Below are 21,768 nucleotides of genomic sequence, written 5' to 3'. Positions count from 1 at the left end.
TGGCAAGATGAGCACGGATGTTTGCTCTGCAGAGTTATTCACCCTATTGCTAAACTAGACTGTGAATTATTCCTTTTAGCTGACTTCAGCCTCAGGGCCGGGACAGAATGCTCCTGATGAGCCCAGATCGCCCCTTTCCAGAGCGTGTTCTGCACTCAGAGGTCTGGGAGGTCTCACCGAGATCTGCTGTGGCTTCTGCAGGGCTGTAAATCTGAGATTACGGGCTGTCCCTGCAACTTTCTATATCCCAACTGAGCTAAGAATAGTCAAAAAGCAAAACAAACGGAATGTTATAATTGGTTTGTTTCCCGTGCCCTGAGCAAACACAGCCCCCTGAGATAGCTATGTGTCCTGGACACGGCTCCTGACAGCAGTTATCGGTGTTGTGTGAGGCTGTGTCTAATCTCCTGCCTCCTATTTGGGGCAAGCTGTGATCCTGGGACGGGAGGGGATGGGGGAGCCTTATCTCTGTTGAGATAATGCTGTCACAGCCTGGCTGGGGACAACTTAAAGCTCCAAGCGATTCGGAGAGACACAGCATCTCTGTGTCCATGTCTGAGGCACCGGAGGACAGGCTGTGCTTGTCCTTATCTCAGCTTCCTAACTCTCGCTTTTTCCAATCTGCCTTGAATTCTGCTAGATAACCAGGCATGTCGGACTCCGAAGAGGTTGTTGAAGAATGTGAGCAGTAAGTGGTGTGTTTTTAAACACCCTTCCTTTCTCCTTATACTTTCCCTCCCACGGGGTCGCAGAATTGCTTAGGGGTGCTGTTTGGAGGGCGCTGGCTCGTGTCATTACCCCAGCACCCAGCATGAAAGGGCCTTGGGATTCCCCCACCCTGTGCCCACCTGCACTGCTGCTGTGACAGTGCCGAGACCCCCAGAAGTGGGGAGTTTTGCATTAGGAGCTGTATCAACACGTACAGAGCAAGGGACAGGCCCTGCATTAAAATTGCTGGGGTCCAAATCAGTGAGATAGTGCTTGGAAAACCAGATGTCATCAGTGTGCTGCTGGGGTCCTACTGCTTCATCCAGAGCATCATTCCCCAAGGCCCAAATTTGAGGATGATTTTTGCTAGTGAGGGCTGCTGGACCATAAGATGCAACCTGGAGAGAACGGGCTCAATATCTGAGCTGTATGGTTACAGGGATCAGTCCAAACACAGCTCCTGCTTCTCGTCCACCAGCAGAAAATGTAGATCTGAATCCTCCTCTGACATTTAAATGTCACGACAGACTCGTATGTCTGGCCAGCATCCCCTGGACACTCCTGGGGACAGACTGTGCATCTCCCCCGAGGTCAGGAGAGACCTTTGAGGCAAAGGTGGGATGCGAGATGCCCTTTTCTAGGATTGCAGGCCATGGGCACTTGATCTTCTCAGGCTGCAAAATGATGTTGAACTCTGACCACTGTCAAAGTGTTGGTTGAGCACTTAGCTCCTGTGTCCACAGCCTACGGGTGATCTGGGTCTTGTCCTGTCCCCTCTGCCACCTCACAGTGTGGCACCCAGCAGCCTGCCCAGTGACCACCACCCATTCCTACCAAAAACGGGAGCCAACATGGAGGAGATTTCAAATTCCCCTTTGGCCTCGCTGATAGACACATGCCCTGTTGCAGCACGTCTCTCTAACTCAGCCTATTTGTGTTGTGCTTTGCAGGGAGCAGGAAGGTAAGAAGATGGGGAGCATCTACCACTGCCCTGAGGCTGAAGCTAAGAAATGACCAGAGCAGCTTCAATAACGTGTGTCTTTTTCCCTTCCCTCTCTCTTGTCCACATGTGTGCTCTGAGAAGAGGAGTACGTGGAAGAAGGTAGGTGTTTCACACGTGGGTGCGAGGACCAAAGACAAGGGCTGTTAGCGTTTTCTTGAGTGGGTTATGGTGTGGCTCCTTGACTGCAATGGGCAAATCATGACCAGGACAGGCAGATGAGACCATATTCTAGATTTCTCCATCTGAAACATCAGTAGGATCAAACCCAGCCTGCATTTTCTTGGGATCTATTATGTCGGACTGATCCCTTGACTTGAAACGAGTGGAACTGTTGGACTTGGGCACTGGCACAGGTGTGAACCCAATAACTCAACGGGTGCTGGAGCCTCAGCTGAATGTAAATGAATGATGCTCAAGCACAAGCGTCCAATTGCCTCAATGCCATGAAGAAGCAAAAGCCACGATGCACGCAGCTGCTCTGGGGCACAGCTGGGCTGGGTTTGGGGCTGGGTTTGGGAGCTGGGTTTGGGGCTGGGTTTTGCTGAGCCTCTTGCAGGTCCAGGGCGCTGCCAGGCACCTGGACTGCTGCACAGCAAACCGTCCTGAACGTTAAAAGCAAAGGGAGGCCCAAGGGGGAACCTACCACAGTGCTAGAGCCCTTGTCTCATGCACACCATAGCTACACCCCACAGCTTTATGGCATCCAACTAACCTCTGTGCTTATTCCTTTCCCTCCTCCCTGGCTCAGAAGAGGAAGAATGGATAGAGGATGAAGACGGTAGTTATTGTACCTTTCTTTATTTCATCTCTCCACTGCTGCTGTGAATTGTTGTGGATCGGTGTGTCTTTTGCCTCTCCCTAGTTGGGAAATGGTTTTCTTTCATTCTTCCACTTATTTCTCATGCTTCTTGCACTCCCCCCTTCCCACCCTGCTGTGCTGTGTGTATCTATCTGCTCCTGTGTCTGTGGCTTCTCTCTTACATCTATCGACCAAATGTGGTTTGCTATCTTCTCTTTCTTTCCTTTTCTCTTGCTGTGGGACCACAAATCTCCCCAGGACTTGTGGGCCCCAGACTCTGACTCCAATGGAGGACTCTTGTGGGGATACTGCTCCCTCCAGTGGAAAAGCGCTCCAACAGTGTCATAAATGAGATGATTAAGGTGCTGAAGGCATGTTCTCTAATGCCAGCCAGGCTTGCTCTTTGGTGGTTAGAGGAGAGCAATAGAAATCACTCCCCCATCTGGGGCTCTGAGACTATGGATAGCAGGAGAGGGAATGAGGGACAAACCAGGAGGGGGCTATAAATCCTTTAATTTTAGTTTTTCCCCTGCCCAAGCACAGAGACCTTGGGTGAAGGTTAGAGCGAAGCCCTTTGCTATCTGAGCCACTGGTTCTTTCTCCCGTGGTTGTGTCTCCACGGGTCTCTCGCCTGGTTCCGTGCCACCGTTGTCCTGATACTGCGGTCCACAGGGAGCAGAGAGAGCGGGGGCTGTTGGACTCATGCTGCATGTTATTCCACAGGTCAGGAAGAACAAGCAGAGGAGGCGGAGGAGGAAACCGAAGAAACCAAGGCAGAAGGTGTGCGGTGGCTTTGGCAGTGGGCTCTCATGGCTTGAATGGAGCCATGCTCTGTTTCAGTGGGGTCCTGGCAGGGTCTGGCATGTCCCAGCATGGTCTGTGACAATCGGCCAGCGATACAGATGGGCAGCTCGCTCCTGGATCTGTAGTTTCCAGTAAGGAGGATGTCAAAGCTGAGCTGCCCTTTCTTGATCTACCGAGTGCTTTGGCCCTGCAAGCATGAGGATAATGTGGGTTTTTTTCTGCTGGTTGCTGATCAGTTTGTGTCCAGCACTTTGAAATAATGCCAAAAACGAGTTAAGCGTGTTCCACCAAGAGCTTCCTGTAGCCTTAGAGGGGGAGTTTGCAGAGCTGGGGTCATGCTTCGTTGTGTCTCACCATCCGAAGAGCATTGGTCTTCATGAGACCTCTGTGGTGCCGATGGGGTTGTCTGATGCATGTCCCTGTGCTGTCACGGCTGGTGGGGCCAGCTCAGATCTCCGAATCAGGGTCCTGGGACCCCTCTGCGCTGGGGGATGTGGCTGCCTTCACCCATCAATGCTCATATTCTGCCCATTGCTTTTGAAACAGAGCAAGAAGATGAAATGAAAGCACCAGAAGAAGGTAAAGCGGGAATGGAGAAGGGACAGGTTTTTGCCATTTTGGTCTTGATCCCAGTCTCCCAAGGCACTGGTCCCACTGGGGTTTTCAATCTTGAATTCATTGGCTGCTGAAGAGAGAAAATCTGTGCTAAATGGGGCAAAGCTGCCCTGGCCCATCCTCCACCAGGGCTGGGGCAGCAGGTGGTCTGCAGGAGGGATGGCTTTGTGCTGTCTAGGTAAGAAGATCACCCAAAATACAGATGGAGAGGGTAGTATTACTGCTTTCTCAGCCTGAGCTATTGCAAAGCCTGTCTGGGTTCCTCCTGGAGAGAATCTGGGGCTGCTCTGGTCTGTCTGTGGGTGAGGGATGTCCATGAGGGACCCGATCTCTCCTGGTTCATCCTGGGGGAATGGAGCTGTGGTGGGGACAAGCACAAGCAGAGGGGAACAGCCTGGCTGGCCAGGGGGCATGGCAGGACTGGCCTTTGGGAGCCAAAGCATCATGTTTTCCACAGGTGGAGAGGGGGATGGAGAGAAGGAGCCTGGGGAAGGTGAAGTATCCGTCCTCGTTCTTCTCTGGGGTGGGAGGGACTATCCTTTCACCTGTGTAAGGAGGTACCAAACACCTATCTGCTCGACCAGGAGCATGAAGATGAGTCTTGGGTTTTGTCACACAGATGGACACCCCACTGGGTGGCTGTTTGCTGGAGGGTGATCCCCAGAGCAGTCTGTGCCGAGCTCAGCTTAGTGTTGTGGGGTTTGGGTCAAGGTGTGAACGCAAACGCCTCTGTGACACTAACGTTGTCTTTCTCTCCTGCTCCCGGGGACCCGCAGGTGAATCGAAGCCAAAGCCCAAGTAAGTGTTGGTGCATTTTCTCTGGTGCAAGGTCTGAACTAGAAGCTGCACCAGGGCAGAGGCTTCGTGTGATGGGCTTAGCACCACGATGCACAAAGGGCATGGGACAGGGGGCCTCAAAAGCATGAAAGCGGGGTGAGGACCTGGGTATGGATAGAAAAAAGGAGAGAAACAGGCAGATAAACATAGAATATGAAGAGGATCCTAAGAATGAAGTCTTGAAGCATTTGTGTGCTCCTTGGAGGAGGCCTAGCCGTCCTGTGGCCCTGCAGCTGGTAAAAATCTGCGTGCACCCCTGCCTGGGGTACATGGTCCATGGCACAGCCAGGGTCTCACCTCTCCAACCTGCTCCTGGCCATGGCTAGCATGGGGCAGGCATTGCATGAGTGCCAGCATCCCCGGGACAGGAGCACCTGCCTGAAGAAAAGGGGCTGTGAACCATTGCCAGGCTGCAGGTCCTCATGGAACACCGGATTGCTCCATTCCAGGAGGCAGATCTGCCCTCAGCTGTGATCTCCTCATCCCTTTGTGTCTTTATGTGCTCCTACTGAGCAACTCCTGCCCTCCCTCAAGCCCACAGAGGATGAGGATGGTTTCCAGCTCCCTGTGCCAGGTCACACTGGAGCACACTGTTCCTCTGTCCTCTTTTGGGTGAGCAGGGGGTACCTGCCAGCCCCAGGGTGCCTGGCAAAGGGTCGTGGCCAAGGTTGCCTCAGCTTGCAGAGTTATTCCAGCCATCTGGGCACCTTGGAGTGTTTCCTGGGAATACCAGAGGTCTTCCTCTGAGCCTGTCCAGCTGGCAACCTCCAACAATTACACTTCCTTGTCCTCAAAATGTGGCCACTCTGCATCCCCGGGGGGCTCTGAGGCTCAGAGGGGAGGGCTGGGCAGATCAATGCATGGATGAAAAGCACCGGCCTGTCCCAGGGGTCTGCTGCAGGCTCACCATCCTCCTGCTCACCTTCCATTGCAGGGTCTTCATGCCAAACCTGGTGCCTCCCAAAATCCCAGATGGCGAGAGACTGGATTTTGATGTGAGTAGTGCACTCAGGGTCAACCCCCACGAGGTGATCGCTCCTCCACACGGTGTCCAGGATCTCTTGCAGCTCCTGGAGGGGTTCACTCGTGGGTGGGAGCATAGCCATCAGTGCTGTTTCTGTCTGGTGCAGGACATCCACCGCAAGCGCATGGAGAAGGACCTGAATGAACTGCAGGCCCTCATCGAAGCCCACTTTGAGAGCAGGAAGAAGGAGGAAGAGGAGCTCATCTCCCTCAAGGACAGGATTGTATGTCTGCGGAGCCCCCCCTGCCACCGTTATTACCATCCCTGTGGGCAAACACCATCCTTTCCTCACAGTCCCAAGCACAAGACCTGAGACATCCCATGTCCCTGCAAGTCAGAGACTGAGATTTGATCCAGGTTTTGTACCATCCTGCTGGGAAGCCACTAGTCTGGCTGACTGATCAACACACACACACCTTCCTCTGCAGGCTCTGGTTCATGTGCTCTCCTGGGAGATGTGGGAGCAGCAGATGTGCTCTTGGGGCTCTCAGGGCTTTTGGGGTCAGGGATGTGTCCCTAGGGACAGGGATGTTGCAGATTGGGGTATCCAAACCAACGTCCTCTCCTCCTACAGGAGCAGCGGCGAGCAGAGAGGGCAGAGCAGCAGCGGATTCGCAGCGAGAGGGAGAAGGAGCGCCAAGCCCGCATGGCCGTGAGTGTCCCTGCGGGGCTGGGGGGCTTGGGGTGGTCTTGGGGAGCACAAGCACACAGGAGCACGAGCTGTGTGTTGCATGCAAGACAGTCCATGAGGTCTCCATCCACCCACTCCTGACCCACTCCTGATCCTGGCAGGAAGAAAGAGCTCGCAAAGAGGAAGAGGAGGCACGGAAGAGGGCTGAGGAAGAAGCACGGAAGAAGAAAGCTTTGTCCAACATGCTGCATTTTGGAGGTTATATGCAAAAGGTGTGATCCCACCCCAGATGGTTGCAATGAAGCCACTGGTGCCCCTGGGAAGGGCTTGACCATGGGCTGGTCCCACAGCACCATGCACATTCTCAGTGCTGGTAGACTGTGGTTGCTACAAGCAGCAGAAGAAAGGCCACCAGAGCTGGGTCACAGCAGAGGTCAGAGGAGCAAAGTGAGGCCACATGCTGGCCTCATCCCTGGCTCTGGGACAGGGATGGGATGTGAGGGTTGTCTTGTCCACTATTGCCAAAATTTCTTTGAGGACCTCATGTGCTTCTGGAGTCCCAGAAACAGAGGGTGTTGGGGGCAGAGCTAAGGACAGGGGCAGAGCAAAAGCTGGGCAGATTTCCTTCCCTCTGACAGACTGATGGTTTCTTCAGTCAGAGAAAAAGGGTGGGAAGAGGCAAACGGAGCGGGAAAAGAAGAAGAAGATCCTCAGCGAACGGCGGAAGCCCCTGAACATTGACCACCTCAGTGAAGACAAGCTGAGGTGAGCACGGGCTGCGGGAGGGATGTCCAGGACAGGGGCTCTGCTTGGGGTCCCACCTCCTGGGACAGGACCCTGGGCCGGCGATGGCTTTGTGGGGCTTGCAACCTGGACAAGGGGTGGTGGCACAGCTGGGAGATGGGCTGTGACACCCCACCGGGAACACGGGCTCCGTGGCTCTGCTGGGCCACCGCTGCCAGGCTGCTGCTGGCCATCAGAGGGAGCCATGCGCACATGCATGGGACATGCACGTCCCATGTATCCCAACCTCCCACTCATGTGTTCCGTCCCCACCTGGGACTGGCCAATGCACCCCTGGGTGTGCACAGAGCTTGCAGAGACCCATCCTGGGGCAGCGGGTGGCATCACTGCCCTGTCCCCTGCAGTGACCTCCCTGTGAGCCCCATCCATTTCTGCACTGACACCAGCCAGCTCTTCCCACAGGGAAAAGGCCAAGGAGCTCTGGCAAACCATCCGCGACCTGGAGGCTGAGAAATTTGACCTGCAGGAAAAGTTCAAGCGGCAGAAATACGAGGTGAGCCAGGAGGTCCTACTGGGGATTTGCTCACCCTCTGTGTGCCTGGCTGCTCCTTCTGCTCCCCATGTGGGACACGAGGTGTGTTGTCTGGCTGGTGATGCTGTTGCAGGAAAACTGGCTGCATCAGAAAAGGATCCCCTTGTGCATGAGCTGACAGACACCCGTGAGGCTCTGCACCGCAAAGCCACATCTGCCTCCCTTTTGGAGATAAGCCTGGATCAAACCAACCCTCCCAGTGCTTTCCAGTTGTCCTGTGTGAGCGCACAGCTGTGAAATGCTGCAGGATGTGGCAGCTGCTGAAAGGGTCCGTGTGGTTGCCCTGTGACCTCCCAGCTCCTGGGGACATTTGCTTTGTGCCACAACAGGCTTCCTGCTGCCCTGTGCATCACAGCCCTGTGTTAAACCCCACATGAGAACCCCAGGGAACAGAGATCAGTGATGCACCTTCACCCCAACCCTTGCCCCTGCATGGAGCATCCTGCCAGGCCTCACCATCCATCCGTGTTTCTCTTGCAGATCAATGTCCTCCGGAACCGTGTCAGTGACCACCAGAAAGTGTAAGTGTCTGGTCAAGCTGAGCATCCTTCCTCGATGCCTCCTGCCCTTCCAGCTCCCTGCTCCCCAGGCCCCAGCTCCCTCCTTGGGTATCTCCTGACTCTCCTGCACCCTTGCAGAGCCACCTCCTGTCCTTCCCATTCCTGCCCCTGGCTCCACTGGTGCCCAGTGCTCATGGACCTGCAGCTCTGGCCCAGGGACCTCAGTCCATGCTGCTTTGCCTCCATTGACAGACCCTTCATTGCCTCCCACCTCCATCAGCTTCCCCCTGTCCCAGAGACCCCGACTGGGGATGGACCCCAGGATGACCCCACCTCTGCACAGGGAACCTTGTGTCCCATGGGGTCCTGCCACCCCCCGGCCGCCCCCAGCCCTGGGGGCTCTGCCCAGCATCTCAGAGAAAGTGCTGGTGATCCCAGCTTGTGTGGGAGGAGAAGTCCCATGGGTGGTGGCAGCTATGCAGCCTTGCAAGGACAGAGGAGACTGCCCCTGTGCCCGTGTCCCTGGCACAGGACTGGGACACCCTTTATAGGAGGGTGGAGATGGGTGTTCAACCCTTATCCCTGAGAACACCACGCTGCTCTTGCATCCCCATCCCACCCTGCCATCTCGCACGAGAGGTGCTCAGCCTGTCCTGTGTGACATTCAGCAACATCTCCCCCCACTTACACCAAATTTCTTTTCTCTTCTGCCCCAACACGGCCTGTTCCTGCAGCAAAGGGTGAGTACAGGCATTTCCTGAGTGCCGTGTCCCCCATCGTGTGTGTGCTGCATGGACACTGGGGCTGATGTGGCGCCAGCAGAAAGGCTGAGGATGGGCACCCAGAGATGGGCTGGTGGCTCCTGGGATAATGTGCCAGAAATGCCCTTCACTGTCCACATGAGCCGCCTCCTTTTTGCTCACCTATGCCTGGAGTGGTGCCCGTTCCCCTGGTGCTGGTTGAGGAGAGCGATGTGGTGGGTGCTGGAAACAGCCTCACAGGTTCTGGTTCCTGGAGAAGGGTCCTGCGGCCGCCCTTATCCATCCACAGCCAAGATTCAGCTCCGTCATTTCTTCTCTGAAAGATCCTTGAGAGGGAGGAACATGGGAAGGGAATTTGGGCTCCTTAGAAACACCCACAAAATGCATGAGCTTGTTCCTGTACAGTCCCAAAACACACAGACTGACTCAGGTCCCAGGCTCTTACCTGGGACCACTAAAGACCTTTTTCCTCACAGGGCAGTGACCACCAACCAGAGATGGCTTGGTCCTCTTTGCAGGGCCTGATTCTCCTCCGATGGCACCCATCTTCCCCCTCCTTTCACAGTCACTAATAACTTTTTGCCTGTGCTTTTCTGCTTCCCTTCCAGGGCAAAGGGTGCCCGCGGCAAGACCATGGTTGGCGGCCGGTGGAAATAGATGACTCGGAAGGCAAAGGAGGCTCCATGTCTTGCCTTTCAGTCGCCCAGCTGGCTTCACCACGTCGTGGAGCCAGCACCTGCCCTCCCATTGCACAGAGCCTGCAAGGACCCTGCTGCAGGCACCGTGTGGTCTGGGGGGCAGATGCTTCGCAAGGTCCGTTCCTCATCTCCACACCCCTAGCTGATGTTGTGTCTGTAAATAAAGAGAATGGTGAGGGGGTTTGGGTGTTGTCTCCATCCCAAACGAGCCCAGAGGGAACACCCCAGGACAGTCCCAGCAGAGCTCGGCTGAGGGAGTGCAGCTGCACACCCGCTCCCTGGGCTGCACGAGGATGCATCGACCACCCAGGACCTCCTGAGTAACGCGTCCCCTTGCCTCGCAGCATCTCACACCTGAAGTCCTCGGGAGGTTTTATAACAGACCTCGGTTATCTGACCTGCTTCTCCTTCTGCAATTTGGGGCAAGCCTACTTATGGCCACTTTATCTCCTGCTTTGCTACATCAGAACCCCCTCGCTCGTCTCTGTGTCTCCGGTGGGACAGCATGGATAGGGCACAGCTTCCAAGCCCCTTGGTCCATGGATTATCTGCAAGCCCTGTTCCCAAGCCACTTTAATCCCTACTCTTTCCTCTTCCCAAAGGGTCTGGATCAGCTGCATTTGCCTCTGCATGTTTCTGAGAGCAGGTAGAGATGAGTCAGTGTGGAGAGACCATTCATTTGTCCTTTCAGGCGTGCAGATGTCTCTCATCCAGCTGTTGGCACCTCTGCAGCACACTCCCACATGCAATGCCCATGGAGGCACATCAGCTGTATGATCCCAAGTGTTCACAGTGCCTGGATCAGCACTGTTAGCCAGCAGAAAACACCAGGCTGGCGTGACCTGGGGCAAGATGTCCCTTGCTGTTGTTCAGCAGCATCCATGAGGCATTTCCCAGCGCAGTGGTGAGGGGGACGGATACACAGGATGGCGGATCTTCAAGGGATTCTTGTCCCTTGGCAAGACCTTTTGTCTCCCTTCTTGCCGGGGCTGCCTGTCCTCTCCATCCCAGGCCCAGTGATGCAGGGGCATCCTGCAGATTTCTCCTTTGTGCTGCCTGTCAGATCACAACTTGTTTTCCTGACTTCAACAACTGCCATCAGGTTTTGGGGAGAGAGGCTCTGGGAAACCTCAGCTTAAGTGAGGCAGCACATGGAGGGCAACCAGCCCCCACTACCTGCCTCCTCAAAAATGAGGTGTAGAAGGATGAACGTGATGCCTTATTGGGACAAAAGGGGAGAGCTGAGGAGGGTGGTAGTGATGGGACATGAAACCCTTGGAGGGTGGCTGAGCGAAGGTCTGTCAAGTGACATTTCCACCCTGCCCGATGCATGACTCTGGGCTTGGAAAACAATATCCCCTTCTCCCGGGCTGCAAAGATCCACCCGCAAAACCTTTCTGGCAGACAAGGGCCGGTGCTGCGCAGAGGTGCTGCAGCCGCTCTGCCCGTCCCCGCGGGGCTGGCAGCGCCCAGGGTGCGGGTTTGGGGACACTCCCTGCTTCCCACAGCGGTGCCTGTCCCGGCAGCGCGCTGGCCCCCCGCCAGCCTGGCTCCCTGCGCCGGGGCCGAAACCCGCGCGCTCCCTCCCTGCCCGGCACCTCCCTCCTGCGCCCCGTCCTCGGTGGCACAGCCCTGCCGAAGAGCTGAGTCAGCACCCAGCCCTGCCACCGACCCTCCCCTGCGCCCTCTCCCACCTGTGTCCATGGCTTTGCGCTGCAAGCGGGCTGCTGCTGTGCTCGGACATGGCAGACTGCTGCCCACCTGGGGTACAAAGGTGGGTCCAAAGCGTCCCCCTCCTGTGCTCCAAATGAGAGTCCCAACACTCCTGCACAAGCCCAGACCCCAGCAGACCTGTGCCCATCTCTCACAAGTATGTGCACCTCATGGTCTGTTGATACAGCCGAATGCCAGGGGCCTCCCCAGGGTACCACCATCCCCACGCCATGGAATGGGTGCAGAAGAGGATGCATTTGTTACCAAGAAGGTGCTGATAAAATACTGAGCTGATGTTCTGGGCTGTGGTTGTGTTAAACCAGAGATGATTGTAAGACACTCTAATGCTCTTTGCCCAGTCAAGACCCAGGACCATGCGCAGAGGCAAAGCCAGGCTCAAATACAAATATTGTAGAGCCTGGTCTTGTCATACAGCTGCAAACAGGAGCAGCTTGCTGATGTCTTTGTTCAGGTCACGTCGGCCAGGATGCTCTGGACAGCACAGGAGATTCTGGGATTGCTGTCTGGATGCCCCCTGGCCAAGCTGTGTCCCAAGAAGCCAGGGTCGTGCATGTGCCCATGCTATCAGCTTTATGGTCCATGATGTAGCTGCAGTGAGTGGTCCACGACGACCTGTGGGACAATGGAGAAGCAGCTCTTGGTGCTGAAATGCTGCCAGGGCCAAGTGTGTCTCTCCAGATGGGGATGTGGAACCTCTTGCTCGCAGTTGTGACACATGGTGAAGGTTGTCCTCATCCCCATCTTGAAGCTCCTGGAGTGCTGCTTCCCCACATCGGGCACAACACTAAATCTGAGGTGGCCCCTACATGGGCAGGACACAGGAGATTTGAGTCCTCTGGGGCTGGAGAGGGGGTGCCAGCACCAGCAGGACACACACAGCAGGTCCGTGGCAACAGCGGATCCTGGCTGGCACACAGAGTCTCCACTGCCCAGGCTGGGGAAAAATGAAGCAACACAGCCTCTGATATTTTGAAGATCTAACAACAGGCTGTGTTTTAAAAGAGAGAAAAAGGATGTAACCGTTGAATTTCGAAACACCTTGCAGACCTGGGGTTCTCATCTTCAGAGTCCCAAGCTGCCGTGTTGCTGTGATGTCCTTCCTCAGCACACTCCTCTGCAGGGCAGGTCCAATTGTTCGTGAAAGCACCTGACGTTTGCAAGTTTTTTATGATGATTTTTAAACGCCTTATAAAACGTCAAGTTTCATTTAAAATCTTAGCCCTGTGAATCACTGCCTATAGAAGTTAATTCATAAGTATCAATTGCTTTTAATTGGTTAAAGTCAGCCATGATTTATGCTGATTCCACAGATGTGTTAAATCATCAATGAAGTCTTTAATACACTACAAGCACAGTTTAGCATCTACGCAATGACCCATGTCCATCAGACAAATCCCGCTGACAAAGCAGGCAACAATGCTCTTGGATGGCAAGAAAGAGGCTTTAGCTGCTGTCTGGAAGCAGCATTTTATTGGCACTTAGTGGAAGGAAAATAAGCTTCCCGGTGATGGCTGAATCATTGCTTTTGCATGTGCTCTCATGCCCAGGTTTCAGCTGAAGTCCTGGGTGTAATCCATTCTTTTTGGTGCATGGAGCACTGAGATGCTGAGACCTAAGAGGAGCTGGGATAAGCCTAGAAAGCCCTTGAGGTGCTGGAGAGAGTTGAGAGAAGGAAATGGAGCTGGGGAAGGGGCTCGAGCGCAAGTGTGATGGGAGCAACTGAGGGACCTGGGGAGTTCAGCTGGAGAACAGGATTTTGTCCTACAAAGCCTGTACCAGCACTGGTGTGGCCAGCAGGGCCAGGGCAGTGACCGTCCCTGTGCTGGGTGCTGGGGAGGCCAAATCTCAAATCCTGAGGTCAGTTTAGGTTGGATCTTGGGAACAATTTCTTCCCCAAAGGGCTGTGGGGCATTGGAACAGGCTGCCCAGGGCAGTGCTGGAGTCACCATCCCTGGAGGGCTGGACAGACGGACACGAGGTTCTCAGGACATGGGGCAGTGCCAGGGGTGGGGGAATGGTTGGACTCCATGATCTTGAGGGTTCCTATCAGGTAATTGTAGAGAGTATCAGTCCCAGCTGATGGGGTGTCCCGGATCACAAGCACCCAACAGCAGAGGATGCATTTTAGGGTGTCATTCATCTGTAGCAGGATAAGTCTGTGTGCTGTCAGAGGAAGCGGAGGGCTCAGGGCTGTGCTGGCCACAGGGAGCTGGGCCAGAGGAGCCTGAGGGCACTGGACAAGACCCATCAGAGAAAGAGGCTGGGTGGTCCAAAGGGAAGGCAGATGCAATGCTGAGTTTCAGTTTTATCCTCTCAGATGGCAGTTCTCAGGTCCTAAGTCTGTGGATGGTCAGAAACACAGTCAGACATTAACATGTTTGAGGAGGGATGTGATTTTGCCCACAAAGCACTGCCGCCTTGGCCAAGGCCGAGGTCCTGTGCTCTGTACTCTCACTGCATGGAGCCAGCACAGGGTATGTGCCCTGTTCCACAGAAGGTCCAGTTTGGGCCTGCTGGAAATTGGAAGAGATGGAAATGCCCGCTGAAGGGTGAACTTGCAGGATCGCCTTCAGACCTGGCATGACCCGTGCCTGGGAAAATCCCCATTACACAGCAATTCTCTTTGCATGTCTTCCCACGGGAAATAAATATGCAAGAAGCTGGTCTGCTGCAGATTTATTCAAGCGCACTGCCAGACACAAAGTGCCTGACCGCTGCCCCGAGATGCCACCACCCCTGCCCGATCCCTGCCCCATCCCTGCCCGATCCCTGCCCGATCCCTGCTCGATCCCTGCCCAATCCCTGCCCAATCCCTGCCAGATCCCTGCCTGATCCCTGCCCGATCCCTGCCTCTGTTTGCTGCGGCTGCTGGAGTTCATGCTGATGAAGCCTGATGCTGCTGAGCAGCTGAGCACCTGCACAGAGAAGATGGTTTAATTGCCCAGCTTGTCTCTGAGTCTGGACCTTAAACAAAAGGCAGAGATGTGGAGAGAGGAGCAGCAGAGGAAGGCAACACATCCCTTATCAACAGCTCAGACGTTACAGCAATTGATGGTGAGGCAGAAGATTCAAGTTCCTGTCTCCTGGTTTGCTATGAGTATGGCTTTGAGCTCCGTTTTGTAACGTTGGCTTAGCTGCAGCATTCGATACTCTCTTCACATGACGCTGGTTTATAATTCCAGCACTACACACTGCAGCTGATGTGTTAGATTGTGGCGCAGTGCAATATTGAAATTACTCTATTGACAGCGCTGTCCTGGTTTCAGAATAGTTGTGAGCCATTTGTACCTTTTATCTGCTCTGGTAAACAAACATGGTTGTGCCTGCATGGAGCCATAAATCTGACTTTGATATCATGACAAGGACAGGACACTTTGATCCAGGGAAACACTTTGATCTTTCACTGTGAACCAGATGGTGTTGATTAGCTGCAAAAATAGAGCAATTATCATAACTTTTCAGGTGGTGTTGCAGTGCTGTGACCTGTCAGCTGTGTGCCATGCCACACCTTAAATAGACAGAATATGAATTTCTGCTAAGTTCTGTAATTATTGATTGGTGATATTTTTGACCAGCATATTTTGGAAAGGGAACTTTTGGCTTCGAGAGGTTTTCCATCTCAGATTTTTTGTCCAGGCCAGTGTTTCAAACACTTTGAAATCACTACAAGCAGAATCATTCTGGCGAAGACTAAGAAGCATTTCTAGGGGATGGAAGACATGTCTCCTCCCTTGGACTGAGCATCTCATGGAGGTCCCATCGCCTGCCTTGCTGCCCAGTGCACATCCTCTGTGGCCACCAAGTGGGGTTGGCTGCACCAAAGGCTCCATGATGGAGCAGCCACAGCACAGAAGAGATCTCAGCATCACTGGGCTCCAGATGCATCTGTAGGATCCCTGGTGACCATCAGCTCCAGCCAGGGCTCAACTTGCTGCTCCTCCAACATACAGAGTAAATCAGGTACCGTAGGTCCAGATTCATCCCAGCGTCACTTATTAGATGAACTCATGGCCTTGATTTCAATTCCAGGTCTCTCCTGGCAGTGGGCAGAGATAAATATCTCCAGAGGGTGATTCAATGTTATGTGACCTGGCAGGGCAAAGCCAGGAAGTCCTGGATGGAACACTGTGGCAGGATGGGAACCAGCTCCTGGTTATTTGCTCAATGGGACAATTAGTCCTGCAAACTCCTGAGCCCTGTGATTAACTACAGCCATCCAAACATCATCACTGTGAAGGAAGAGTAGCTAAAGGAGGTCCTCCTTCCCCTTCACTCCGCCCTGGTGAGACCCCATCTGGAATCTTGTGTCCAGTTGTGGCCCCTCAGTTCCAGCAGGACAGGGAACTGCTGCAGAGAGTCCAGCGCAGCCACCAAGATGCTGAAGGGAGTGGAGCATCTCCCGTGTGAGGAAAGGCTGAGGGAGCTGGGGCTCTGGAGCTGGACAAGAGGACACTGAGGGGGGACTCATTCATGTTTACAGATATCTAAAGGGAGAGTGTCAGGAGGATGGAGCCAGGCTCTTCTCGGTGATAACCAGTGACAGGACAAGGGGCAATGGGTGCAAACTGGAACACAGGAGGTTCCACTTAAATTTGAGAAGAAACTTGTTCCCGGTGAGGGTGGCAGAGCCTGGCCCAGGCTGCCCAGGGGGGTTGTGGAGTCTCCTTCTGTGCAGACATTCCAACCCGCCTGGACACCTTCCTGTGTAACCTCATCTGGGTGTTCCTGCTCCATGGGGGGATTGCACTGGGTGAGCTTTCCAGGTCCCTTCCAATCCCAAACATACTGTGATACTGTGATATTGTGATTTTGGAAATCATTGGCATTTGCAGGCCCTTGGGCTAAGGGCAGGACAACCTCCCAGCATGTAAGCCGATAAACAACTCAGAAAGAAGCACTTCTCTTTCGGGAAGAGGGAAAAATGATGCAAAAGTCCCCAAAGCTTCTGCCCATGAACCAGGAGAGGAACCGAGGGGAAGAAATCACTGTCTGCTACAATTCCTGGCTGTGGTTGGCTCCATGCAGCATGAATAGCAGTTGTGGATGTTCCATGCGGCATGAATGGCAATTGTGGATGCTTCACAAAGACGTGGGCTCTCATGGGCACAAAAATCCTGCATCGATGTTTTCCCAGACCTTGGTGCACTGAGACGGAGATTTTGGAAACTTGGCCCTGTGCTCTACGTAAAAGCGTTTGGCAGAGAACATCTTCCTAACAGATGTGAGGGTCATGGCTACAGGAAGAAGCTGCTTTAAGAAACTTGAATCCTTTGTTGGAAGTTGCAGTTTCAAATTGAGCTTTCTGATGCCTTAGACAAAACAAGGGGGCAGTGGAGTGGGTGTACATGGACACCCCAGCAGCCCTGGGACTAAGGTGTTGGGAGATGGGGGCTGGAATCCCCAAAGTGTGTCCTGGGGTTGGGTGTCTCCCTTGGACAGGCACCTCCCACAGCTGTATTTCTTCCTTCACACCCTTTGGGCTGAGATTTGCTGAGGATCTGGGGGAAGTGGATTTAATTTTGTCCATCATTTAGAGGTTCTGCCTCCGAGGCAGACCAGGGACATTTCCTGGTGGAAATACACCCAGGTAGGTAGGAGTTTCCAAGGCAAAATTCTTGGCCTGAAATGTCTAAATTCTTTTGTAGGGCTGAGTCTTTGAGCTCATTTACCCCTCGAAAGAAAACGATGTTCTCATCTCTATTTTGCTCAAGCAAATGTAACCCACATTCCCCAAAAGCCAAGGACCTGCAAGAGAAGTCACATTCTTGTGGCAGCTTAATAATTTGCCCAAAGCAAGGGAGAAGAGAGCTGGGACTCCAGCACAGTTCCTCAAGCTGGAGATGCAGCTCGAAGCCCAGGTTGGTAGCACCCAACGGTACATCAAGGAAATTCTTCACTAACAGACCCTGGTACCGTGTATTCTTTCTGATTTGGGAAGAATACAAGTCTTTGTATTGTCTTGCATATAAGGACGCACATCTACACACTCAATGCACATCCAGACGCATTGTTCATGCATCTGGAGCCCAGCAATGCTGAGATCTCCTCTGTGCTGTGGCTGCTCCACCATGGAGCCCTTGGTACAGCCAACCCCAATTGGTGGCCACAGAGGATGTGCACTGGGCAGCAAGGCAGGTGATGGGACCTCCATGAGATGCTCAGTCCAAGGGAGGAGACATGTCTTCCATCCCCTAGAAATGCTTCTTAGTCTTCGCCAGAATGATTCTGCTTGTAGTGATTTCAAAGTGTTTGAAACACTGGCCTGGACAAAAAGCCTGAGATAGAAAACATCTCAAAGCCAAATGTTCCTTTTCCAAAAGTCTTGGAAAGAGGCTGTTTACAAATAAAACCTTCCCGAGCACAGAGGGATGTGTCCTCGTTTCGCGGAGGTTTGCAGAGGGACTGTTAGCTCAGCAGTTTCAACTCGCGCCGAGCGCGCGTACAAATTAAAAGGAGGAAGCCACACGGTTGGCTTTGGGGCATTCCTGTCGGGGTGATGCTCTTTTGAAGTCGGTGGGGCTTCTCCTGGGCTGGGTCCATCTGCGCCGCTCACACCCCTGGAATGTGGCCAGAGATCGGTGTGACCAGTCAGGCCAGTAAACAGACCTTCCTCCAAAATGAGTTTTTACTGAAATCTGCAAAGAGCTGTTGCAAGTGCATTGACTCACATGGTTTCTCAGCTCTTAGTCATGAGCTTCTTCTCTGGACAGTTAATTAGTTTGTTCTTGTGGAGTGCTTTGAAGATGCAAAGCAGGCTGGGAAAGAGAAGTGTTATTAGCTCATTACCTGCAATCTTTTTTTTAGTGACAGAGCGATGAAGTCCAGGCTCAGCCTAAGATGCTTAACAGCAGTAAAAAATGAATTGTCCACACGCCCAGTCCTGTGTTTATTTCAGAAAAGCTCTTTGCCAAAGCTCAGTGGTGCCTCTTTAGGTCAAAGCTCCTTAAGACCAGCCGGGCACAATAGGCTGGCTCAACATCACCACACAGGTAACAGCCAGTGACCCTGAGGTTCAGCCTTAACCTGACAGAACACTTGAAAATTTGGAATTTGAATCACTAATTTCAATTTTCTTCCTGCTGGTTTTCACTTGGATGCAAAAGGGGACAATGAGGCCAGTGGATTCTTTAATGATTTACACCCTGATGTGGGTATATAAAGAGTCAAGCTCAGCATGTGAGAAGCTGAAACCTTTATAGAGAGGAGTAAAATTCAATAGCCTGGAAGGTTATGAATTAGATGAATTAGTACCTGCCTATGCAAAGCAGCTCATGTGTTTCTGGTTGCTTTCAAAGATAAGAAATAATATTAAAAGTATTGGTTTTGTGTCTGCAAAGGACACACTGACCAGACAGTGGATACAGAAGCTCCATCTGTACAGCTGGCCACTCGTTGTTTGTCTGGCAATTTGGGGATCATGCCAGAGGCATCTCAAAAGCTGGAATGAGCAGTGATGTGGCCTCCTGCAAGGAAATGTGCCTTCGTAATTGGGTGCTTGAACTCTTTTGGCCCCGTGGCCCCATTGCAATGGCCTCACATGCAAAACTGAGCCTCTTATTGAAATCAGGACCATCCCTGAGCGTAAATATCCACCTGTTTCTTAGGGAAAGACTGCACGTGGGCTGCACTGGTCACCCTGCGGACCTCCAGCCTGAGTCTCCACCTTGACCTGAACATGTTCCAGTGATGTTTTGGAACAGCCTTTTTTGGAAGGTTCTTAGGGACGTGGGTTAGTGCTAGAATTAGGTTAGGCTGGACTAGAGTTAGGTTGCTAGAGTTAGGTTAGGCTGGACTAGAGTTAGGTTGCTAGAGTTAGGTTAGGTTATGGTTGGACTCAATGATCCTGAGGGTCTCTTCCAACTAAAATGATTCTATGATTCTGTATCACAAGCTCCAAGTCTGTGGGAAAAGTCCAAGTTGAGCCACATCCCTCGGGCACGTGCATGTGCCTGCACACACACACAAGTGAGAGAAGATCTTCCATGACACAGATGTAAATTAAATACTTAACTGCTTTCGCTGGGCGCTCACTTCCGAACTTCGGGTTTCATCTGATAGCATCTCCCTGGCTGAGCAACCAGACTTCCAGCGCTCACCGTTGCAAAAATCCACAATACAAACCTTGTTTCCTTGTGTTGCTGGACACAAATGATGTAATTCATGATGTCCCTGTTTGGTGAATGAGGTGCCTTGTTTTCATTGCCTTTGCAGGCACCAGTTATATGATTTCCAGCCTTCATTTTGCTGTTGGGTCAGAGCACCACCAGAAAAGGCGAGGCTGGACAGTCAGATGAAGCTTTCTTTGCCACCCAGCCTTTCTTTGCATTTCTTTGTGTCTAACCAGATACAGTGAAAGGAGCCGCAAATTGCAAAGGAAATCCAGTTAGAAGGGTTTCCATGCAAGGATTAGCAGAATGAACCAAGCTCTGAACATGAGTCACAGAGCCCAGCTATTTACGGTGAAGTCCTCTTAATGTGCTACCCTCCAGCACATGGGCAGTGCTGAGCATGTCGAGCTTTTCTATGCAGACTTTCACTTGGAAATAAAAGAAAACAAACACTCTAGATAGCTTAATGACTGCAGGAGGTGAGTTGTTCAGAGAAGTGTTGATGGCAAGACAAGAATTGGGAATATTCTCATGTTGGGTGCCCCATGGACACAGCACAAGGCTGCAGGAGCATTGCAAAGCTTCTCTCTGGTATCACCCACTTTGTTTTGTTCTCATGTCAGAAAAACACAAGAAATGTGTTGTTTATCATCCCATCCTGCCAGGGTAGAGATGCTCTGACATCCTAGAAAGGTTGTCCCTTGGTAACATTAGAATGGGTGTTTCTGTATGTGCACTCACAAAAGAGAAAGAGTGAGGTTCAGGCCACCTAGCTATGCCTGAGCATTGTTTATCTCAATCTGGACTTCCTTAATCAGCAATGGAAGTAGAAATTATTAATTTGCCTCTCCATCCAACTCTGATGATGGGGTGAGTATTCCTCTCCACTAGCTATTACATGGAGGGAACCCAGAGTGACTATCTTAGGCTTCAGTGTCTAATTTTAAGCTGCCCAGGTGAAGGTGGATTGATCCGAAGAGATTTCTTCTAATAGGGAGTGAGCAATACAGACCAGGCTTGTAGAGAAAGTTGTTTGGATGTGGTTGTTTAGTCTAGTTTATGAAGAGTTGGTGTTTGGCAGCTTTAAAAATAGAAAAAATGAAAGCAAGCTGTGCTGCAGGCCCTGCAAAGCCATGGGGCTGAGAAAATGAGTATGTGTGGGCAAATGATAGCTGCCCATAGCTAAAGGGAAGAGGAGGCGATGGTAGATCTTCCCCTCCCACACTGCTGGCACAGGGTACCCCTCGCTGTCACTGCTGGCAACTTCATGATGAACAAATTACACTTGGAGACCCCCAAGATTACTTCGAAAACATGTAAGCATCATGGAACATGATGCAAGCATCAATTATCATTCTTGAAAATCCCAGGATCCCATTAAAGCATTTCACCTTGGAACAGAGGACAATGCAAAATCACCGCTGGCTTTGGACAGCCCTTCCCTGGCGAGTGAAATTTAAGGCCCTGAAATTTAAGTCTGGTATTAGTCAGTGCCAAGCCTGGTGGCTCTGGCTGGGTTCAGACATGAAGGCTCAGATTTTGGGCTCTCTCCCAGGGATGCAGCACGAGTTCTGTGCTGGAGGCAGATTCCTGATCAGTGATGTGCATCCTGGGTGCTGAGCCCTTCCAGCAGCCAACAGGGATCTGGGGGTAGCTCAGAGTGCCTCAGGTGATACAAAGAGTTTTGTACCACGATTTCCGAGAAAGAAGAGGCACAGCAAGCTCTAAATGAGATAAACTCACTCCTAGCTGGGCCTAAGACGCTGAAGAAGAATGTGAGGAGCTGTACATCTCACCCAGGATGGAGCCTTAGAGAGAGACCATCATGGTGTCAGCATCGATGTCTCTGCTTGTACCGAGCTCCTCTACTTTCCATGACAGGGTGACAGGGTGACAGGGTGGTGACAGCAGCCTAGGCAGGGGATTCTCGTGTTCCTGGTCAATTTGGGACATCTGTAAGCATGGATAGAAAGAGCCACAGTGCTCTGACATGGTGGAACCAACTATTTTGGTCTATCTTCTCCTCGGGGTTTGCCCTCAGGTTCTGCCACACTGGTGCTCCTGTGATGAGCAGTCCAGCTTTGAGCTGGAGGGCATGGAGGTGCACCCATTGAACCCCTGCCAGGAAGGGTCATTCCCTTTGGATAGTTCATGGAACATGCCTGCAGCTCTGCTGCTGCCAGGTCATGCTCACAACTCTGTCCTTAGCA

The 21,768-nt window shown here is 52.6% G+C and overlaps 1 protein-coding gene across 1 annotated transcript; it reads left to right on the top strand.

Moving 5' to 3' along the window:
* Positions 1–3,238: 3,238 nt before the first annotated feature.
* TNNT2 (troponin T2, cardiac type) lies at positions 3,239–9,675 on the top strand (the record flags this gene model as incomplete). Its single annotated transcript, XM_080358338.1, has 12 exons — positions 3,239–3,290; positions 3,861–3,893; positions 4,387–4,422; positions 4,706–4,727; positions 5,701–5,761; positions 5,897–6,013; positions 6,365–6,442; positions 6,583–6,693; positions 7,077–7,186; positions 7,628–7,718; positions 8,238–8,278; positions 9,627–9,675. Exons 2-12 carry the CDS (start codon positions 3,875–3,877, stop codon positions 9,673–9,675), a joined length of 735 nt encoding a protein of 244 aa, XP_080214464.1. The 5' UTR covers positions 3,239–3,290; positions 3,861–3,874.
* Positions 9,676–21,768: the final 12,093 nt, after the last annotated feature.

Source organism: Nesoenas mayeri (genome assembly GCF_963082525.1).
Source record: "Nesoenas mayeri genome assembly, chromosome: 23".
NCBI classification, from domain to species: domain Eukaryota; kingdom Metazoa; phylum Chordata; class Aves; order Columbiformes; family Columbidae; genus Nesoenas; species Nesoenas mayeri.
This window is presented reverse-complemented; position numbering and strand designations above follow the sequence as displayed.